The sequence below is a fragment of the Eleutherodactylus coqui genome, chromosome 1 (genome assembly GCF_035609145.1).
Source record: "Eleutherodactylus coqui strain aEleCoq1 chromosome 1, aEleCoq1.hap1, whole genome shotgun sequence".
Lineage (NCBI taxonomy): Eukaryota > Metazoa > Chordata > Amphibia > Anura > Eleutherodactylidae > Eleutherodactylus > Eleutherodactylus coqui.
This window is the reverse complement of record NC_089837.1, coordinates 150354929-150374970: the sequence shown is the minus strand read 5'-3', so window position 1 is coordinate 150374970 and position 20042 is coordinate 150354929. Positions and strand designations below refer to the sequence as shown.

At 43.7% G+C, this 20042-nt stretch overlaps 1 protein-coding gene across 1 annotated transcript in view; it reads right to left on the bottom strand.

Annotated features, from left to right (window-relative positions):
- The window catches only part of XXYLT1 (xyloside xylosyltransferase 1), a 166565-nt gene that overhangs the window by 65579 nt on the left and 80944 nt on the right, over window positions 1–20042 (bottom strand). Inside the window, exon 3 of the mRNA XM_066601709.1 lies at window positions 10145–10277. Within this exon, the coding sequence (XP_066457806.1) occupies window positions 10145–10277 (133 nt within the window). The remainder of the gene's footprint in view (window positions 1–10144; window positions 10278–20042) is intronic.

Genomic DNA, 20042 nt, shown 5'->3' with positions numbered 1-20042 from the left:
TCAATACTGGTAAATACAAAGACAGGTTCCATCATCTTGACCTAGCATCTTTCTGGCAACAGACTGATATTGATAAGCCAACACCAGTATAAACAGTACAAAGTGTTCCTAAGGCCAAAGGTGACAGCATCAGCATCATTTAATTAGTATTAGTATTTATTTGTTTCTGTGTATTTCTGAATTTGAAGAACTCATCTTTACTGGGTTACTAAAATAGCCTTAATATATAGGGCTTAAAGGGGCTGTCCCGCGCCGAAACGTGTTTTTTTTTTTCAATAGGCCCCCCCGTTCGGCGCGAGACAAACACAAGGGATGGGTTAAAAAAAAAAACAGTTTAGTACTTACCCAAATCCCCGCTCTGCGGCGACTTCTTTCTTACCTTAGCAAGATGGCCGCCGGGATCTTCACCCACGATGCACCGCGGATCTTCTCCCATGGTGCACCGTGGACTCTGTGCGGTCCATTGCCGATTCCAGCCTCCTGATTGTCTGGAATCGGCACACGTGACAGGGCGGAGCTACGAGGACCAGCTCTCCGGCACGAGCGGCCCCATTCACCAGGGAGAAGACCGGACTGCGCAAGCGCGTCTAATCGGGCGATTAGACGCTGAAATTAGACGGCACCATGGGGACGAGGACACTAGCAACGGAACAGGTAAGTGAATAACTTCTGTATGGCTCATAATTAATGCACGATGTATATTACAAAGTGCATTAATATGGCCATACAGAAGTGCTGAACCCCACTTGCTTTCGCGGGACAACCCCTTTAAGAGACCATATCTGACTTTAACATTGCCACTTCGGAAGCCTCCATAAAAGTAGTGTTTGCCTTTTAATAAAATTCACATTTAAAAGTAATAGATCAGGAATTTACACTGGTCTTTGACAAGCAACAGCTTGTGTGGAACCAGCAGCTGGTAACATCTTGCTCGCTGGATCCTCAGATGGAAAACTGCTGTTATTTTGAGTATATTCTTCCTACAAAATATTTGGTATTTCCATGAATGTATGTCATTTATTAGAAGAATGGTGAGTGCACATTAGAGAATATAGGCATTTACAAAGATAGAGAGATGTACATTATCATACTATGGCGGGCATGTAGCCAAATATTCTGTCCAAGGCAACCATGAAGAAAATGAGGAAGATTTAGTAACATATCTATAAGTATAGTTCCTCAAAATGATATGCAAGATTAGTGGAATTAAGGTCCTATATCCTCAGGAGCAAAACAGGTCCCATTAGTCAGTCTCTCTGCAGCCTCCACCCATACTTCGCTTCTCTAATGATGCCAGAGCATAGGGGGCCCAAGAGCAGTCAGGTATAAGGTACTGCTACGGGATTTCCCAGAGTCCTGACAGCGCAGTTATCTGGGAGAGGAACCTGCCGCCAGCATGAAGGCAGCTCATGAGACCAGCCTCCAGTGCGGGCGGGTGGATGAAGAGCTCCGCGGGAGCTGTCTGCTCCTGCAAAAGGAAAGCACCACCAAGGGTCAGGCGTTCGGAATCGTCTGGCAATGACTAGGCCCAAGTCACCGCCGCTATTCAGCAGAGCATTGAGAGTTCCAAGAGGCGAGCAATGCATTGTGGGGAAGGAGGGTGGGGGAACCAGCTCACCCCAGTCCTCCCCAGGACCCAGCACTGAGTAGGCCAAAATCCACAGAGAACAGGTGAGCTATAGCGTAGCTGCTCCAGCATGTGCCCGTTTCATTCAGTTGCCAGCCACACCCACTCTAAGTACTTTAAGTACAAAAAAAGTGAAAGATTTTTGACATGACCCCCCAAAATTGTGAAAAATTGTCTTCTTTGGAGTGGTCCTTTAAAAGTAGAGGGCCAATATAATTTCAGTATAAGAGTGAAAAAACATCACATTGAATTTAGATTGGGGGCGGTCTTCTTAAAAAAGCAGTCATTTGGGAATATTACACTACATTTAGAAATTTACTTCAGACAAGCCAGCCATAAATTTAAGCTGTGAGAAAGTTCACTTGGAATTCTACAATACATTGAAAAGGATTGTGAAACTTTGTGCATGCTTTAAATCTTCAATAAGGGGAAGAAAAAATAAAAATCAAACTTCTAGAAGGTGAAAGATTTGAACCAATAGGAATATAGGTTATATGATTGTCCTTGCAGATAACCTAGTGGCACAGATCCATAAATGTAATGTAGGTCACTGCCTGCTGAGACAACTGTAAATCGAAGACAAGATCGATACGGTACTGGGCACGTCCCTCAATGAGAAGAACGAACATTGCAAAAGGCTAAAACATATACCAGTGTTCTGAATGCACCGCAAATGTCTGGCATAACCTTAAAATAATCAACTAGAAGTTAAAAATGTAATTTAATAGAGTATAATGGGAAGAACGATGGTACAGACTTGTATACTACAGCAAACAATCATCTAGTGAGCAGGTTCTTGAACTATTCTACGCCGCACTCTCTCACTGACGGTAGCACTTCAATTCTTCTTCTGTTACACAAAAGAGCTGACAAGAAGTGGAGATGTCACAATGAATCTCTCTTCATGCCCATATTGGGAAAAAGGTTGCTGCACTGACCATTTTTGCAAAACAGGTGGCTCCATTTACCTGCAGCACAAGAATGGCTAAAATGAAGAAGTGCAAAACATTTGTTTTTTGGGTCTAAGTGAGTGCAGTTTAAGGAGACCCAATTTCAAGGTCTATATATACACACATTACAGCATTATTTATGCTACTAGGGTTAGATATTTGTCAACCTGCCGATTTGTACCGCGACCCAATTGACCTTCAATGGCAGTGCAAGGTCACAAGGCTACACAGCGACTCCTGTTGCAGCCAGAGTCAGTCGAGTAGCCTTAGCCTAATAAGTAGCGCGATCAGTTCAGCCAATGACTGCTTTTCCCTTTTGATCTCTCACACAGCACAAAACTACCCGAAAATAAATTTCCTATCTTTGTTTAGGTTCTCTTTTGAACATTCAAACCAATGCTGCTAACATCAAACAATCTCATGATTACCAGTCTATAAACTGAAGCGCCTTGCAGAAAAGGACTTGCTCTGAAACGTTAATTTGAATTGACAGTGTCTGCATACCAGGCAACAATCTAAATTTTCACCCATCTTTAAGCGCACGCTCACCATACCTAGCTCAGGTGATACGAGGTGATACAGTGTCTCTGAGGCCGGGTTCACATAACAAAAAAATAAAAAGTAACACACTGTGACCTGAAGTTACTTTAAGGTTTATAGCGGAATATTTAGGTTTTTGACATTTTGTCAACAATGAGCAGTTTATTCTGAATGTTTCTTTTCTAACAAATCAATGCTATATTACACTGCATGACTTCCTTGCAAATGAAGCAACCCCTAATACGGTCTATTAATAGTTCTTCCAGAAAAGGTTCACTTCATGGATTTAAGTTAATGGGCTAAAAATTTATGAAAAAATACAAAAACTAAGGCGACTTTGTTCTTGCAGACTATTAGGTATAATTAATGCTACAAGGAATGAACAAAATCACATTAGTTTGCAGCCTCTGGTCATGTAAAGTTCTAAGTAGGGTAACGCTGCACATCATTAAAATTAAGCAGGAGAAGGATGTTCAAGAATCTACAATCTTAAAGGGACACTACCTTTTCAGACAATTTTTGCTCATCCATGAGATTGTGTTAGCTTCATCATTTCGGTAATATATTTGCATTAAAAACTTTGCTTCTTTACCACTGTAAATCCTATTTGACGTGGCTGCCACTAGGGGTCTCCCTTCCAGCGCCTCTGCAATTCACTGTTCGGTATAGAGCATTTGTAGTAACAAGGACGTTTCCCTAGCAATGGGGGAGGAGCTATATTCACTTTCACAAGGTGCTCCCCTGCACTCGAAGGCTGCAGATCTGCAGACACTGTGATAACTAGCTCTGGGTGGGGGTGTCTGTACACATTTCTAACTAAATACTAACTTTCCCCAGTGTTTCCCTTTAACATATGGTACGTGAAGATCTAATGGGAGCGTTACTCTTCTTTTCCAATAATATGCCCAAAAACGTACATTCCTGTCTCTCCGGTAAGGCAAGAAATCATTATAGTAAGAGACTAGGAGAACAGATTTTTTTTTCTTCATAATCCAAGCCAAATCATTTTATGTATAATCAGAATAATCATTTTCAATGGCTTTGACCCAGGAAAATTCAGCCACTTCACTGAAGAGTAAGCGTTCTGTTTTGTAGCAGATGGAGAAACAATGCCCATCTCGTTTGTACATGAAGCTTAGAACATTCTGCTCTTGTGTCATTACCGTACTCATTGACTAAAGCTCTGCTGCTAGACTCGTCCGGATAAATATACTGCAATGTAAAAGGCTGAGAAGGGAAGAGCTTAAAAGGGTTTACTAAGCCTATAGTATTGATAGCCTATCCTCAGAACAGGTCATCAATATCAGATCGGCGCCCCCACCAATCAGAGCAGAGGCCAGCCACAAATCTCAAAACTCCATCCGTTCTGTAGTGGGCTGGAAGGGTACTGCAGCTGACTCCGATTCGATTCAACGGGAGAGCGTTGCAGTACCATTTCAGTCCACTGCACAACTGAGTCCTTCTCAGCGGCATTAACCGCTGACCAGTGGTGGATGCAGGAGGAGCTTTATCACTCACACAGTTGCTATTACCTAACACTAACCTTGTAGAGCATAAAAGGGGACACTACTGTGTGGGGTATAAAGGGACCACTGTTTGTGAGTAGATGAGGGGTAGCGGTACTGGAAGAGCAAAGAGTTGTGTGCAGAGATGGGTCATGGCTAGAAGTAGTCTTCATAGTAGTCCGGAGATCAAATAGAGAAGTAAAGGGAGAAAGAACAACGCCAAATCAGAGAAGGCGCTGCCTGTGACCACTGGATGTAACTGCTCTGTAATCACCAACACTGTGTACAGCTGGCATCTGATTACATTATAGGGTGACAATTATTTAGAAACACACTACTGTACACAGAGCCAAGTTGCTGTATCTATGGCCCAATGCCCACGGACGGATTATCGCTGTGGAATACGCGGCCAGTGGTTGCCTGCGTATTCTGCAGCAATGTCCGTTCATAGACAGGCTATAAAAGAGTCTCCCCATGCCCATAAGGGGAAATCAACTGCCATCTTCAGCTCTCGGCGGCAAATCTAATCTGTAGGGGAAAATTGCACAGACGGCTTCCATTGCACTCAATGGAAGCAGTCCGTCCCGCGATAGTTCCACAGTGAGCACTGCGGAAAATCACGTCACAGCGCAGTGACTGCTCGCTTGCCGAGACACTAGTGGAGGATCCGGACAGGTGAGTATAGGGTCTCTGAGGGGCGCTGGGTCTGATTTCGCTGTGAGATTTCATTGGCGGAATACGATCCGGGCGTATGCATGAGGTCTAGGGCTGCCATGTTATCAAAGATAAGAAGTGGTCTCGGTGTGAGATCTCTGGTGTGTGTGTGTAAATTATATAATTTTTTTCCGCTTTTGGGGGGGGGGGGGGGGGAGGGGAGCAGATGGGTCTAGCTTTCTGCACAATGACACATCAGTCACTGTGATCTTCTGGATACTGCATAAAAGAGTATACAGGGAAATGCGGTTTTCTGGTTGTGATCGACAGCATTCCTCGATTGCTACTATGGCCAAAGTCAACAGGCCGAAGGTCAATGTGAATAAAGCCTGTTACACTCTTAGGCCTCATGTCCACGGGGAAAATCAGGCCCGCTCCGGATTCTCCATGGAGAATCCGGAGCGGGTCCCTCCTGCCCCGCGGACATGAGCGCTGAAAATCAGAATAAATGAGAATAAACTCACCTCCCATCCGCTCCGTTTCTTCTCTTCGCGGCGGCGCCATCTTCTCTGCGTCGTGGCCGGATCTTCTTTCTTCGGCTCGGCGGATGCGCATGATGACGTCGGTGACGTGCCCCCCGCGCATGCGCCGTCCCGAAGAAAAAAGATCCGGCCGCGACGGAGAGAAGATGGCGCCGCGGCGAAGAGAAGAAACGGAGCGTGTGAGTAAATTCCGAATTTTGTCTCCCGCGGATCCGGACGGCTTCCATAGGCTTCAATAGAAGCCCACGGGAGCCGTCCCCGCGGGAGACCCGCATGAAAATGGAGCATGGTCCAGATTTTTTCATGCTCCATTTTTTTTAAAATCCCTTTTATTGACGATCTGCGGGTATTTATCTACCCGCGGGTGGTCAATGCATCCCTATGGGGTGCGGATCGGCGGGCAGAAGAAGAGTTAAAATCCGCTGCGGATTTTAATTCTTATTTTGCCCGTGGACATGAGGCCTTAGGCCTCATGTCCACGGGGAAAATCGGGCCCGCTACGGATTCTACATGTAGAATCTGCAGCGGGTCCCTCCTGCCCCGCGGACATGAGCGCTGAAAATACGAATAAATAAGAATTTACCTATCCGTAGCGGGCGGCGAAGCTCTGCTCTTCCTCACGGCCGGATCTTCTTTTTCGGCCGGCGGATGAATTCCTGACGCCGGCGGCACGTCGCCGACGTGCCGCGCGCATGCGCCGGGCACATCCGCCGAGCCAAAGCAAGGGAGATGCGGCCGTGAGGAAGAGAAGAGCTTCCCGGCCTGCTGCGGGTGAGTAAATGCTTTTAATTCCTATTTTAGGTCTCCCGTGGATCCGGACGGCTTCCATAGGCTTCAATAGAAGCCCGTGGGAGCCGTCCCCGCGGGAGACCCGCACGAAAATGGAGCATGGTCCAGATTTTTTCATGCTCCATTTTTTTTTAAATCCCTTTTATTGACGATCCGCGGGTATTTATGTACCCACGGGTGGTCAATGCATCCCTATGGGGTGCGGATCCGCGTGCAGGTAATCCGCTGCGGATCCTAAATCATATTTTCCCCGTGGACATGAGGCCTAAGGGTTCAAGTTTTGGTGTAATTCAAATTTGAAATGTAATCCCCAATATCCAACATTTCCTATTTAAAACAGTTATTTTTAAAAGGAAGAAAATAAACAGAAAATCACAAAACACCGTACTTACTTCATTTCCCCTGGCGATCCAGCGCTGAAGTCCCAGTGGTTCCCTGCCAAGTCTCTGTTTACAAGAGGACAGCAGTGACATTTCGTAGTGCTCATAACCACAGCATTGATGTACTGCACTCCTGGCATCATAGGTCCCATCTGAGTGGTGATGCCGGTAGTACAATACGTGACTGCTGGCCAGAGAGTTCACATGATGGCTGCTTGTAAGCAAAGAACAGGAGGATCACCAGGAAACAAGAGGTTTCTTTTAAATTAACGACAGCGTTTGTTTTTTTTAAGCTGGATAACCCCTTTAAGTCATGTTACTTGAGGCAATTAACCCCTTACCTTGAGTCAGTTTTAGCCTTCATGAAGCGATAGATAGATAAATAGATAGATAGATAGATAGATAGATAGATAGATAGATAGATAGATAGATAGATAGATAGATAGATAGATAGATAAGCAGCTGATCTCTGGAGTTTTGAAAACCTGGACATACGGTATCTGGACAGATTTCCTCAGATTCAAGCCAAGACTACCCCCTTAACAACATGCCTTTAAAGTCCAAATGAAAAGTTTAAAAGTACAATAAAATATAAGAAAAAGGCCCAATTTCCATGATTTGAAAAATCCGCATGGGTCACCCGCAATTTAATCCGCCCATAGAGAAGCATTGTGAATAAATCCGCCTGCGGCCGCTAATCTCGGGGTTGGCCAGCCATGTGGCGAGATTTCTCAGAAATCTCGTCCACACAGGACGGCCAATCCGCTGCGGTAAGTCAGGCAGGAGCTGCGGCGGCCACAGCCATGGCTTTCAAATATGCAGCATGTCTATTTATATTTTCTTTCCGCTGCAGCCGCTCTCTCCTCTATGGGAGCGCCGGCCGCAGCGGAAGAGCGAGCGGCCGGGCCGCTTCAAAGCCGCCGTTTTTTCCGCGGCAGTTCTCCCGGCGGAAATCTCGTGGTTTTTGCTGCGGCCAAACCGCGAGATTTCCGACGGGAATCCGCCCCATGTGAGCCCAGGCTTACGACGACTAATAGTGAATCCACTGCAGATATCAGCAAGAATAATCTGCGAGTGCGCTGGCATAAGGCCTAAGAAAACGCTGAGCAGTCCATCATTAACTGAAAGAAAAATAAAACACGGTTGCTTTCCTGGGTGTCTCCTTTATCAAACCAAGTCTTAACAGGTTCCAACAGCTTTATGTGGGCCCAGTATGACATGTTGGGGCTGAACTGTACACAATTGTTTCTATTACATTAGATTAGAAGAGAGTCGTCTAAACGACTTCATGAGAGCCAAACTCACCGTTAAGGTTGTTAGCGCTCATGCAGAGCGTCTAGAAAGGCAGAATTCACTGCTGGATTGCGGGTTTTTACACTAAGCGAAAATCCCGCCACCCAGCAAGGGATTTCCATGCTGACTGAAAGTCAGCGATAGCAAGAAATGATTGAATAGTAAAACATTTTTTTACATTTACACGAGACGATTGTCGCTCAATTTCATTTGTAACAATAATCGTCCCATATAAACTGCCTGATAGGCAAGTGTCAATATGTACAAAGCAAGGAAAAAAACGATGAATTAAAGCAAAAGTGTAAAATATAGTAGCATGGATTAAACCAATGTAAAATGTCAATTCCCTATATTAAGTGCACCCAAAAATAGCCACAGCACAAACAGGGAGAAAGTGTCCATTTGTAGCCATCTGCTGCTGTGATGCTGTGATGCTGATTTAACCCTTTCCAATCCACTGTCTGACATCTGAAGACATTCTGATTGAAAGCTGTACAGCTTCGATGTCGAAAGACGTCCGGCAGGGTAATCTTACTGTATATCACTGGCCGCTCTGTTGTCGGGGGCCTCTCCAGCATGTCCCATACAGCAGTACTGGCTCTAGCCAGCAGATGGCACCATTGTATAATGGCAGAAAGATAAAACCCCCTAGGAAACCCTAAATCCAAAATTGGATTGCAAAGGGTTAATATATCTGCGCCATTTGTCATTATTGCAAAATTGGCCCCACAACAAAATGGCAAAAAAATAAAAAATGTATCAATAGCAGTCATATTGGGTATTGACTTCAACAGGACTGTCATATGAACAACTTTCACTACTATAAACACATATGCCAGTGTCACACGGGCGTAAGAGAATTTACGCAAAGGGCGCTGCGTATTTGTCGTGCATGTATTTTACTGTACTTTTTCGTGTGCATTTGTGCGTGCAAAAAAACATGCAAGCATGCTCCCCAATCATTGAAATGGGCAATTAAGTCAATTAGTTCAATCTCTGCTATTTTAATGTGCAAATGAAGAAAAATAGAACATGCCGCATATTTTGTTGTGCAAAGTACGTTTATATGAATGAACCCATCGAAATCAATGCACAGGAAAAGGGAGTAGGTCCAGCATAGGATAAAAACTCTTTAAAAAAAAAATCAAGCACGTTTCTTTTTCGTTTGTCTGGATTTTTTAATAAAAGGGAAAGAGTTTTTATCCTACGCTGGACTTACTCCCTTTTCCTGTGCAACTGTTGTGGTTTCCAGCCAGTCCTTGCTTGGGAGAGACTGCAGAGGAGCTGGTTTCTGGTTTGCAATTTCATTGAAATCAATGGGTTCTATTCATTGTGCTGCGCAAATATCTTCGTGTGACACGGGCCTTTGGGGCACCCTTTTTAGGGTTAAAGCGGTTGTCCATAACTGACATTTTAGACATAGATTGCTATTCTTTTCAAGAAACAGCACCACTTTTATCTAAGGGCTGTGTCTGGTATTGTAGCTCATACCTATTGAAGTAAATGGAGGTCATCTATAATACCATATGCTAGCCATTGACAGATATGGCGCCGTATATGAGAAAAAAAAAAATAATAAAGTACCTTTTTTCTAATTTGGAACAAGCTCTTTAAGTTTCACCAGTAGCGGAGAAGTTTATTATATGCTTATTTTAAAATACATTTTAGGTACGCTTAAATATAGTACCATTAAGAAGTCATAAACACGTAAATAACAAAAAAAAAAAAAAATAAAAAATAAAGACTTCATGAAAGATATGGCACTGGAAAGAAAAATAAAAAAATTTGCACAACTAAAATAAAAAACATTTACACAAAGACTTTCCACAAAACAAACTAATTTTACCGATATGAATGTGGATACCTGTACACAGGCTGCATCTCATGTGCTATTCCAATGACTGAGCTCTGTAAAAAGTTGTCAAACTCCTCAAAGAGTTCCCGGATATTGGTCTGGAACTTCAAATCCAAGTCTAGCTGAATGATTCTTGATATATCTATGAAAAAAGGAAAGAAAAGAGTTAGGTGACAGTAACATAAAACAGCCCAGAAAGCCATGAGCATAATTAATCACATATTAAATATGTAATTAAGGCCTCATGCACACGGGCAGATATTTGCTGTGGAATCTGAGGCGGGCCTCTGCCTCCCTCGGGCTCCGCAGCAAATACCCTCCATAGCATGCTATGGAAAAGTTATTCTCTCTGCACATGAGCGGGAAACCAATTTTGGCTTCCGCTCACAGAGGCAATAAAAGTAAAATAAAAAATTGCAGCATACTCCACTTTCCCGTGGCGTCCAACCCCCAGCCTGTCCAGAATTGACTTTACGGACAGGCCGCGGACTCCGCGGGAAAAGCAGGTGTTTTTTTTTAAATCTGTGCTGCGCATGTCCGACGGTGGGCTGTGTGGACCATCCACAGTACAGAGAAGCAGGAGAATGACAATTACACACAGGGTCACTGGCCACGATCAGGTCCGGATTCCGTGCGGCATTCTGCAGACGGAATCCGGATGTGCCGTATGCATGAGGCCTAAAGGAGACCTGAGCAGATTGATAAATAGTTTTGTAGGAAATTGTATTTTATTCATTTAACCCCTTAGTGACCAAGCCTGTTTGCGCCTTAATGACCAGGCCAAATTTTGCAAATCTGACACGTGTCACTTTAACATGAAAAAACACCAGAAAGGTTTTGCATAGCTAAGCGATTCTGACATTGTTTTTTCGCCACATGTTGTACTTCATTTAGGCGGAAAAAAAAGACCGATAGAATTTGTGTTTATTTATTAAAAGCGCCAAAATTGGGAAAATATTGAAAAAAATCATCATTTTTTCACATTTCCAACTGCAATATCTCAAATATGTGCAAACATAATATAGAAATTTTTGCTAAGATATATATTTCCATCCGTTTATTTTGGGCGCATATGGAAAAACTTTCGTTTTTTTTTTTTAACCATTTAGGAGACGTACAAATGTAACATTACTTTTCAGCATTTTGAGGAACACTTTGTTTTCCTACACCAAGCCAAGATTGGAAAGGCTCATAGGAGTCAAAATGATAGATACCACCACAAGTCACCCCATTTTAAAAACTACACCCTTTAACGTATTCACTGAGGGGTGTCATGAGTATTTTAACCCCACCGTTTTTTTTCAGGAGTCAATGCAATTTAGAAGAGAAAAACAAAAATTTCATATTTTTGCAAATATGTCATTTTAAAGACAGGACTTTTTTCTGTAATACACATGAAAATGAGGATTTGCACCCCAGAATGGATACCCCTGTTTGTTCTGTGCTCAGAAACAAACCCATTGCTGCCTTAGTATTACGTCTGGATGCACAATTGGGCCCAAAATTAAAGGAGCAACCGGTGGCTTTCGGAACAGAAATTTTGCTTGAAGGAGATTTAGGCCCTATTGCACACTTGTAGAGCCATTGAGTGACCAAAACGATGGAGAACCCCCACAAGTGACCCCATTTTGAAAAGTAGACCCCTTAACGAATTTATCTAAGGGTACGATGACTTTTTTGACTTCATAGTTTTTGAATGAATCTAAGTCAAGCAGAAGGAAAAAAATTACGATTTTCATTTTTTTGGTAATTCTGTCATTTTAAAAGCAGTTTTTTTGTACAGCACATATGTGAATGAAGACTTTCATCCCAAAATGGATACTCGTTTGTCCTTTGCTCAGAAACATACCCATTGTGGCCCTATTATTACGTCTGTATGCACAATGGGGCCCAAAATGAAAGGAGCAACCGGCGGCTTTCGGAACAGAAATTTTGCTTGAAGGAGATTTAGTCCCCATTGCCCACTTGTAGAGCCATTGAGTGACCAAAATGATGGAGAACCCCCACAAGTGACCCCATTTTGAAAAGTAGACCCCTTAACGAATTTATCTAGGGGTACGATGACTTTTTTGACTTCACAGTTTTTGAATGAATCTAAGCCAAGCAGAAGGAAAAAACTATGATTTTCATTTTTTTGGCAATTGTGTCAATTTAAAAACAGTTTTTTTTGGACGGTGTACATAGGAATGAAGACGTTCACCCCAAAATGGATAGCCCTGTTTGTCCCGTGTTCAGAAACATACCCCTTGTGGCCCTAATCTACTTACAGGACACATGGCTAGGCCCATAATGGAGGGGATGCCCGCTGGATTTCAGGGTACAACTGAATAAATTCCTGCCCCATTGCCCACTTATACGGAAAAAAAATTGACTTCCTAAAAATAATCCCTCCCCCCCCCCCCCCCCCGCCATCCTCATTTTTTGGCATTCCCTAAATATTAGATAAAAGTAATAATATAAACTGTGTTTTATGTCCGAAGACAGGGGTAATTACGGAGGCTGGTTGGGATGGGCACATGGGGCAAGAAAACTAGGTATCCCCCACCCCCTCTCTCCCTTTTTTTGGGGTATTTCGTGACCTCAGCGGCAGGGATGGGGTGTAAAAAGTGGCGCTATGAGGCTTTTGTAATCTTGCTGCGGTGCAGCGGTCTCACATAGAAGGCGCTCAACAAGCTGCTCCTGGAACTGCATGAAGGCGAGCGTTCCTGGGGCTTCTTGTAAATTACGGATTACAGGTAGCGATCTAAATAATGCCAGGCTCTCACGGCCGTATGCAGAATCCGCTTACGGAGGCCCGCAGCGGATCCCAACTGTGAGCCCGGCTGTGACCCGGCGTACGGCCACGTAATGTATTGCGCATAACTGCCTACTCACACAGGCGGTCATGCGCAGTACACCGTTTTTTGTTTATATTTCCCGTGCCATCACTTAGAGATGACCCGGGTACCCGCAGCCCGTTCACAATGTGTTTGCACATGGGCTGCGAGTATATCCGCGGTCATAGAGCACAATGGGCTCTAGGTCGCGGATATCCGCGGTAAAATATAGCATGCCGTGTTCTGTTTCTGCGAGTGGATTACGCAATTTCGACCCCCTAATTGGGGGGAATTGTGTAATCCAATGCATGCGATTGATCCGTGGATTACCGCTGATCAAGCGCACGCAGAACCCGTAATTCCTCTCCGGTCATGCATGACCGACCTAATGTTAGATCGCTACTTTATCACGTGACCGGGGACCGCTCAGCGAGGCCATCGGTCACTGCTCCAAGCACTCAGCGACCGTTGGTCGCTAGGAGCAAGGAGATTTAAAATTTCCTGGGCTCCCCGGCTCCTGCGAATGTGTCCGGCATTTTGCCGGCGGGCGCATGCGCAGCAGCCGGAAGGGTCCATGGAGGATAATTGCATCTGGATTCAAATGCGGAAGCCTCAGAGAAGATGTTTCATCTCCTCTCACTGATCGCATCGGTGAGGGGAGATGAAACTTCCACTTTAAGAACTTTTGGTGATCGCCATTATGCATTGGATAACGGCAATCACGTGACCAGTAACCGCATACCGCAGCTCCCTGTGACATCTCCAGGCTCTTGGCTACCTTTGGTAGCCAGCAGCAGGGAGATTTTAAATTTCTTGGGCAATCTTTCACTTTTGCGCATGCGTCCGCCATCATGCTGACGGGCGCATGCGCAGAAGCTGGGGTAAGATCCACGGATCAACATCCCACCAGGGAACAAATCCGGGGACTTTGGGTACGTAATTTCATCCCCCCTTACAGATACGATCCGTAAGGGGAGATGAAACTTTAACTTTTTTAAACTTTTTTTAACTTAACTTTTTTTTTTACTTTTTAACTTTATATGATCACCGTTATCCGATGGATAACAGTGATCATATGACTGGAAACCGCATACAGTGGTCCCCAGTCATATCTCCCTGCACTCGGCTATCTGTGACAGCCGGGTGCAGGGAGATTTTGAATTTGCCGGGCTCGCCGGCCTTCTGCGCATGCGCGCCACATCGGCACATCGCAGAAGCCAGCGGATGGTCCCGACACCGGCCGGAGGACACGGAGGAGGGGGGGGGGGTGTTTCTGCGCACGCGGCTGACGTAATGCCGCCTGGCGCACATGCGCAGATCGCCGGCTTTGGGACCCGGAGGACCAGGAGAGCGGGGAGCAGCGTGCCGGACCTCGGTAAGTAATTTCAGCTGCCCGGATGGATCCGATCCATCAGGGCAGCTGAATCTTTAACTTTTTTCAAACTTTTATTTACTTTTTTGCGATCGGCGCCCCGCAGCCCGGGATGACAGCTCCATGCTGTCGGCTACCCGCGGACACCGACAGCATGGAGCTGTCACGTCCAGAGCTCGAGGGGCTTTATTCTCTGCAGGAGGCGTGTTTTTACGTCCTCAGAGAATAAAGCCCACTTCGGGAGGATGTAAAAACACTATGGGCTGGACGTTAAGGGGTTAAATCCCTGCTGTTTCTGGGCTGAGAGGTCCAGTGGGCGGTCCTAATTAGCTATTGATAACTTTCCCTGAACAAAGAGATAGCTGTACAGGTTTCTTTCATAAAGCGTTCACCCTGCAGGATGAATAATGCAATATTTTAATTGTTCAGACTCTTACGGATGTGGCAAAACCAATTTTTTGTCATTTTATTTTTATATGAAAAAAGGTTTTTTTTAGCTTTCAATTTATTTTTTGTAATAAAAAAACAAAAAAAACACAACTTAAATTAAAAACTTACTTTACCTTTTTTTTGTCCCCAAAGGGGACTTAAACTTGCAATTGTCTGACCACTTGTACAATATACTGCATTATATCAGTACTGCAGCATATTGTGCTTTTATTATAAGCCTTAACATCTGGGAGTAATAGGCTGATCTCCATGCTAGGCCTAGAAGCTTTCACAAGGCCCTATATCACAATGTGCTGGTGGGGGGATATGGGGCACTAGAAAGGTCCTCCTCCGGCTAGCTACTTAGACACCAAATCTATTAAATAGTTTCTTTTTAAGTGTATTCACGAATGAAAAAGAAATGTCACATGAGATGCAGGGGAATAAAACGAACCCTCCGCTGAATATTGCATGCCGAACACAGGAGGAAGTGCAGAGCCGGTTATAGAGGATTAAAATCGATAAAATCACCGGGCCCAGATGGAATACACCCAAGGGTTCTAAGGGAACCAAGTGATGTAATAGCTATTTCTAATATTTATGGACACTATCGACACCGTGGTTGTACCACTAGATTGACCCATTGCCAATGTGGTTCCAACATACAAAAAGGGGTCTAAAAGGGAGCCTGGTAACTACAGGCCGGTAAGTCTCACTTCATTGGAAAAATATTTGAGGAGTTTTTGAGAGATAGCATCCCAGAATACCTCAAGGAAAGCTACTGCATAACTCCTCATCAGCATGGGTTCATGAGGGGTCAATCATGCCAGACCAACTTGATCAGCTTCTACGATGAAGTAAGTTCTAGGCTGGACCTGGGAGAGTCTATTGATCTTGTGTATCTGGATTTCTCTAAAGCATTTGACACAGTGCCGTATAATAGGGTGATATATAAAATGAGACAGCTTGGACTGGGCGAAAAAGTGTGTATCTGGGTAAAGAACTGGCTGTCAGATAGAAAGCAGAGGGTGGTAATAAATGGTTCATACTCTGATTGGGCCACCGTTGCTAGTGGAGGGCCACAGGGTTCAGTATTAGGCCCCATTCTGTTCAATATATTTATCAATGATCTGATAGAGGGGCTGTACAGTAAAATATAAGTATTTGCAGATGAAACAAGATTATATAAGATAATTAATACAACAGAGGACAATGTACGGCTACAAAGGGACCTAGATGGGGGCTTGGGTAGAAAAAAAGCAAATGTAGAATGTAGGGTAGAAAAAAAGTTCAACATTGATAAATGTAAGGTTATGCACATGGGCAGGAGAAACAGATGTCACCAATATACACTTAATGCGGTACTGCTAGGGAAAAGTGAAATGGAAAAATATCTGGGGGTACTAGTGGACTGTTGACTTAACTGGAGCAATCAATGCCAGTCAGCTGCTGCAAAGGCAAATAAGGTCTTGGGGTGCATTAAAAGAGGTATAGGGGCGAGGGACGAGAACATTATTCTTCCACTATACAAGGAGCTTCTGATAAGTCTTTGGCTTTGTGTTCGTTTTTTGGTCTATGGTAACGATTGTTACATCACATGAAAGCCTTATGTGTCTAATTCAGTAGAACCTCAACTAACATCATTAATCCGTCTGGAAGCAATGGACTTTAGTAGAAATCAATGTTAGTTGAGAACATTATTTCCATAGGAATGAATGTAAATCCAATTAATTGGTTCTAGACGGTCCAAAAAACCCCCATTTAATAGAGAAAAACTCTGGTCTTTAATACCAAACACAATAACAATACTGAATGAATATAAAACACAAATGTTAATTTATTCTTTACAGTTAACAGGTTTTTGGACATTTGGTATACAGTGCTTTGACATAGGACTGCAGGCACATCATTATAGCAGTACGTATAACTGTTATCTGTGCTTTGACAAAGGACTGCAGTATTTATTTGCAAACGTTTCTTTACTGTACTGTACTCATCTGTACAGTACTTACATTTTGCAGTACAGTGGGGATTCAGGAGGCAGGCAGCGTTCAGCCGGCACTTTGGGGATTCAGCTGCTGTACTGTGTCAGGAGGCAGGCAGACACAGCAACGTTCAGCCAGCACTGTGCACTGTGGAGAGGGGAGGGGGAGGAGTAGGCATGTGCTGATGCAGGAGAAGCAGGAAGTGACCAGCATCAGCTGCGCGCGCAGGTCTCCGAGCGGTGCCCGGGGTCATGGAGCGGTCGGCGCCCTTATCTGAGGAATGCAACTTTATTTGAGGGACCGCCGCTGCCCTGACACATCGACTTAAGTTGAAAACAGTGTTACTTAAGAGCAATGCTACTCAAGGGTTTACTGTATAGGTTTTTAAAATGTTGTGTTTGTAGCTTATGTGGTGATTGCAAAACCCATAGAGGAGTTTAAGAGGGGACTAGATGCCTTCCTAGAGAGCTATGATGTTACAGAATATAGACATTAAGTGACCAGCGGGTTGTTGATCTCTAATGTTGACCCAGGGATTACTCTGGCTGCCATTATGGAGTCAGGAAGGAATTTTTTTCCTCTAAATGAGCTGAATTGGCTTGTTGGGTTTTTCTTTTGCCTTCCTCTGGACCAACGGGGGGGGGGTGGGGGGGGAGGGTGTTGAAACAGGCTGAACTAGATGGACATGGTCTTCGTTCAGCCTAACATACTATGTTACATACAGCCTTAGATGTAAGTTATATTGTGGAGTGTGTACATGTAGGTAACAGTGTATGGGTAGGTCCACATGAAGCATTGATGCTGTGGAGGGTCTACACAAAATTTACATATAAAAAAATTCACATAATTTCTAGTAGCAGCAAAGTGGATACGATTTAAAAGGACATGGTCACCACGGAATAGCACTTTGAACTAAGTTATGGTGCTGCTGGGGAGGTGACAGGGAATGTATTTTTTAATACACCGTGATCATAGAAGCAGTTTGCTTTTGAAATGTGTCTTGGCATGCGCCCATGGTCTCATACGGTATCTTTGATACAAAGAAAGAGGATTTCTGTTATGGAACCACCAGCTCTTCAGTAATTTGTAACACAAAATAAGGGGACACAACTGTATGTGAGCGACACTAAAAATGAGCAAAGAGTGCTTGTAAAAGGTGGAGAGAGCAGGAAGACTATGAGATGAAGCACCAGCCAATGACTGCAGAGCTCTTAGGGTAAGGCTGCGGTCAGATGTGGCGGAAATCCCGTGGAATTTTCGCAGCGGGACCACACGGAAATTCCGCAAGATTTCCGCAGCTTAAAATCCTGCATGTTTTGGCGTGGGTTTTCAAGTGGCTTATTCTGCTGCGGCTAGCTCTTCCCCATAGAGAGAAGAGATTGCCGCAGTGGAGACTGCGATAAAATTGACATGCCGCAGCTTTGAATTCCGCACAGCATGTCACTTTCAGTGCGGACTGGCCGCAGCGTGGACGAGATTTTTGCAAATCTAGTCTACTTTCCTGCTTTATCCCGGAATAAAAATTGCAGAAAGCCCGCACGAAAATTCTGCAGCAACTCCGCCCCGTGTGAACCCAGGCGAATTGTTTCTGCTATGCAGCTCCACTACATGTAGCCAATATTTTTTGCCAGTTTTCTATGGTTTTAATGACCTATAATGTATGATACACATTGAAATTTGCATTTAAAGGGCTACAACAAAAAAGCTAACAGCCCTGGTATGGTATGACACTTTTCCCTGAGTTTCACTTGAATTTAAAAGAGAGGTGTACAGTTTTCCTACATATAGAAAAGTATAAAAAAGGCCACTCCAGCAAAAACACATTTTTCCCTGCCTCACCTGATTGTCTGCCACACTCTGGAGGTCTCCTCTGGGTTTTCTAGCCCCTTCCATGCCTGTCTGATGCTTGTCAGTCACCATCTTGTGAGATTTTTTTACTTTAACTTTCAATCAACCCCATGGTGCGCAGCAGGCTACACCATTTTTTTCCTGCTTGGGGGTGGGGGGAGTTTATCATGATTACCTTCTATAGTCATCTAAATAGGTTATGACCATAAATATACAGCCTGGAAGATGAGCTGTGACCTCCTCTATTACAGCTGTGTGACAGCAGCCTATTTTCACAAGTGTGACAGGAGTACCTGTATCCCCCTCTAGGCAGTTTCTGTGCTAGATCCATATAATAGCATCATGCAAACTGAGGAATTGACTAGAAATGAATCCATAACCCCCAAGTAGGCGATCTGAGAAAAAATAAGGTCAAGGCAACACTAGCTCACATATATACTGGGGGGCATAGCTACATAATGAATGAATAAAAAAAAAATCCCTTTAAATGTTGCAGCATATTGAAAACAAGAAGTTGTGTTAAGATTAAAAAGAACTAAAAGCAGATATCTCAGATAAGCAGCAAAATGTCTGAACAGACAAAATTCTGTGCCCGGAAGATACACGACAGATGTGAACATTCTTTTGAATTAAACTTACTACTTTTTCCCAGTTCAAGGCTGAGGACTTATTACGCATGAAGAAAAGCTTAGGACTCTTGTAAGAAATATTTTTAAAATGATCAGCTACCAAAAGAGGGACCAACAATTTCATTATACTGATAAAGAAGCCCTAAAATTACCTACTGTCTAGTAGTACACAAAAATCACAAATCCACATGCATTTACTAAACATAGCTATTTTCCAAGCTATCATATGTAGAATAAAATATTGTTGAATCTACCCATAGGCTTTTTTTCCAGCACCTCTTAAATAAACATGAGTGAAGTGCTTACACAAAGCACTTAGTCTGTAAGAGAAGGAACATTACATTATATCACAGTGATGATAATTATTTAGAAAGGGAAGACGGGATTAGTAAATAAGGATTGCTCCTTAATTGACTTCTGAAATGTTCCAGTAGAAGTCTACTAAATCCACCTATATAAGAAAATGTAATCTAGATGCATCAGATGTAATCAGCTTTAATCACTGAGGAGAGCAGACTAACTTTCTGGGATATGTTGAGCACATTTAATCCTACTCCACGAGACTGCAATGTAATTACTGGAATTTGTACACAGGCCACTTGTTCCTAAATGCCTCATAACTGCATTTCAATACAGATTTCTTTAATGAGTAGAGATCATACAGATGTGAGTTAAAACGGATTTCCTGTAAAGGTTAAGGGTGAATACCCACTTGCTTTTTCTTGCGCATATTTTTCATGCCATATCGCTGCTTTAATGCGATTGTCAATGGGACTTTCTGATATTAAAAACGCATCGCACAAAAATTGCAAAGCACCAACTTGCGAT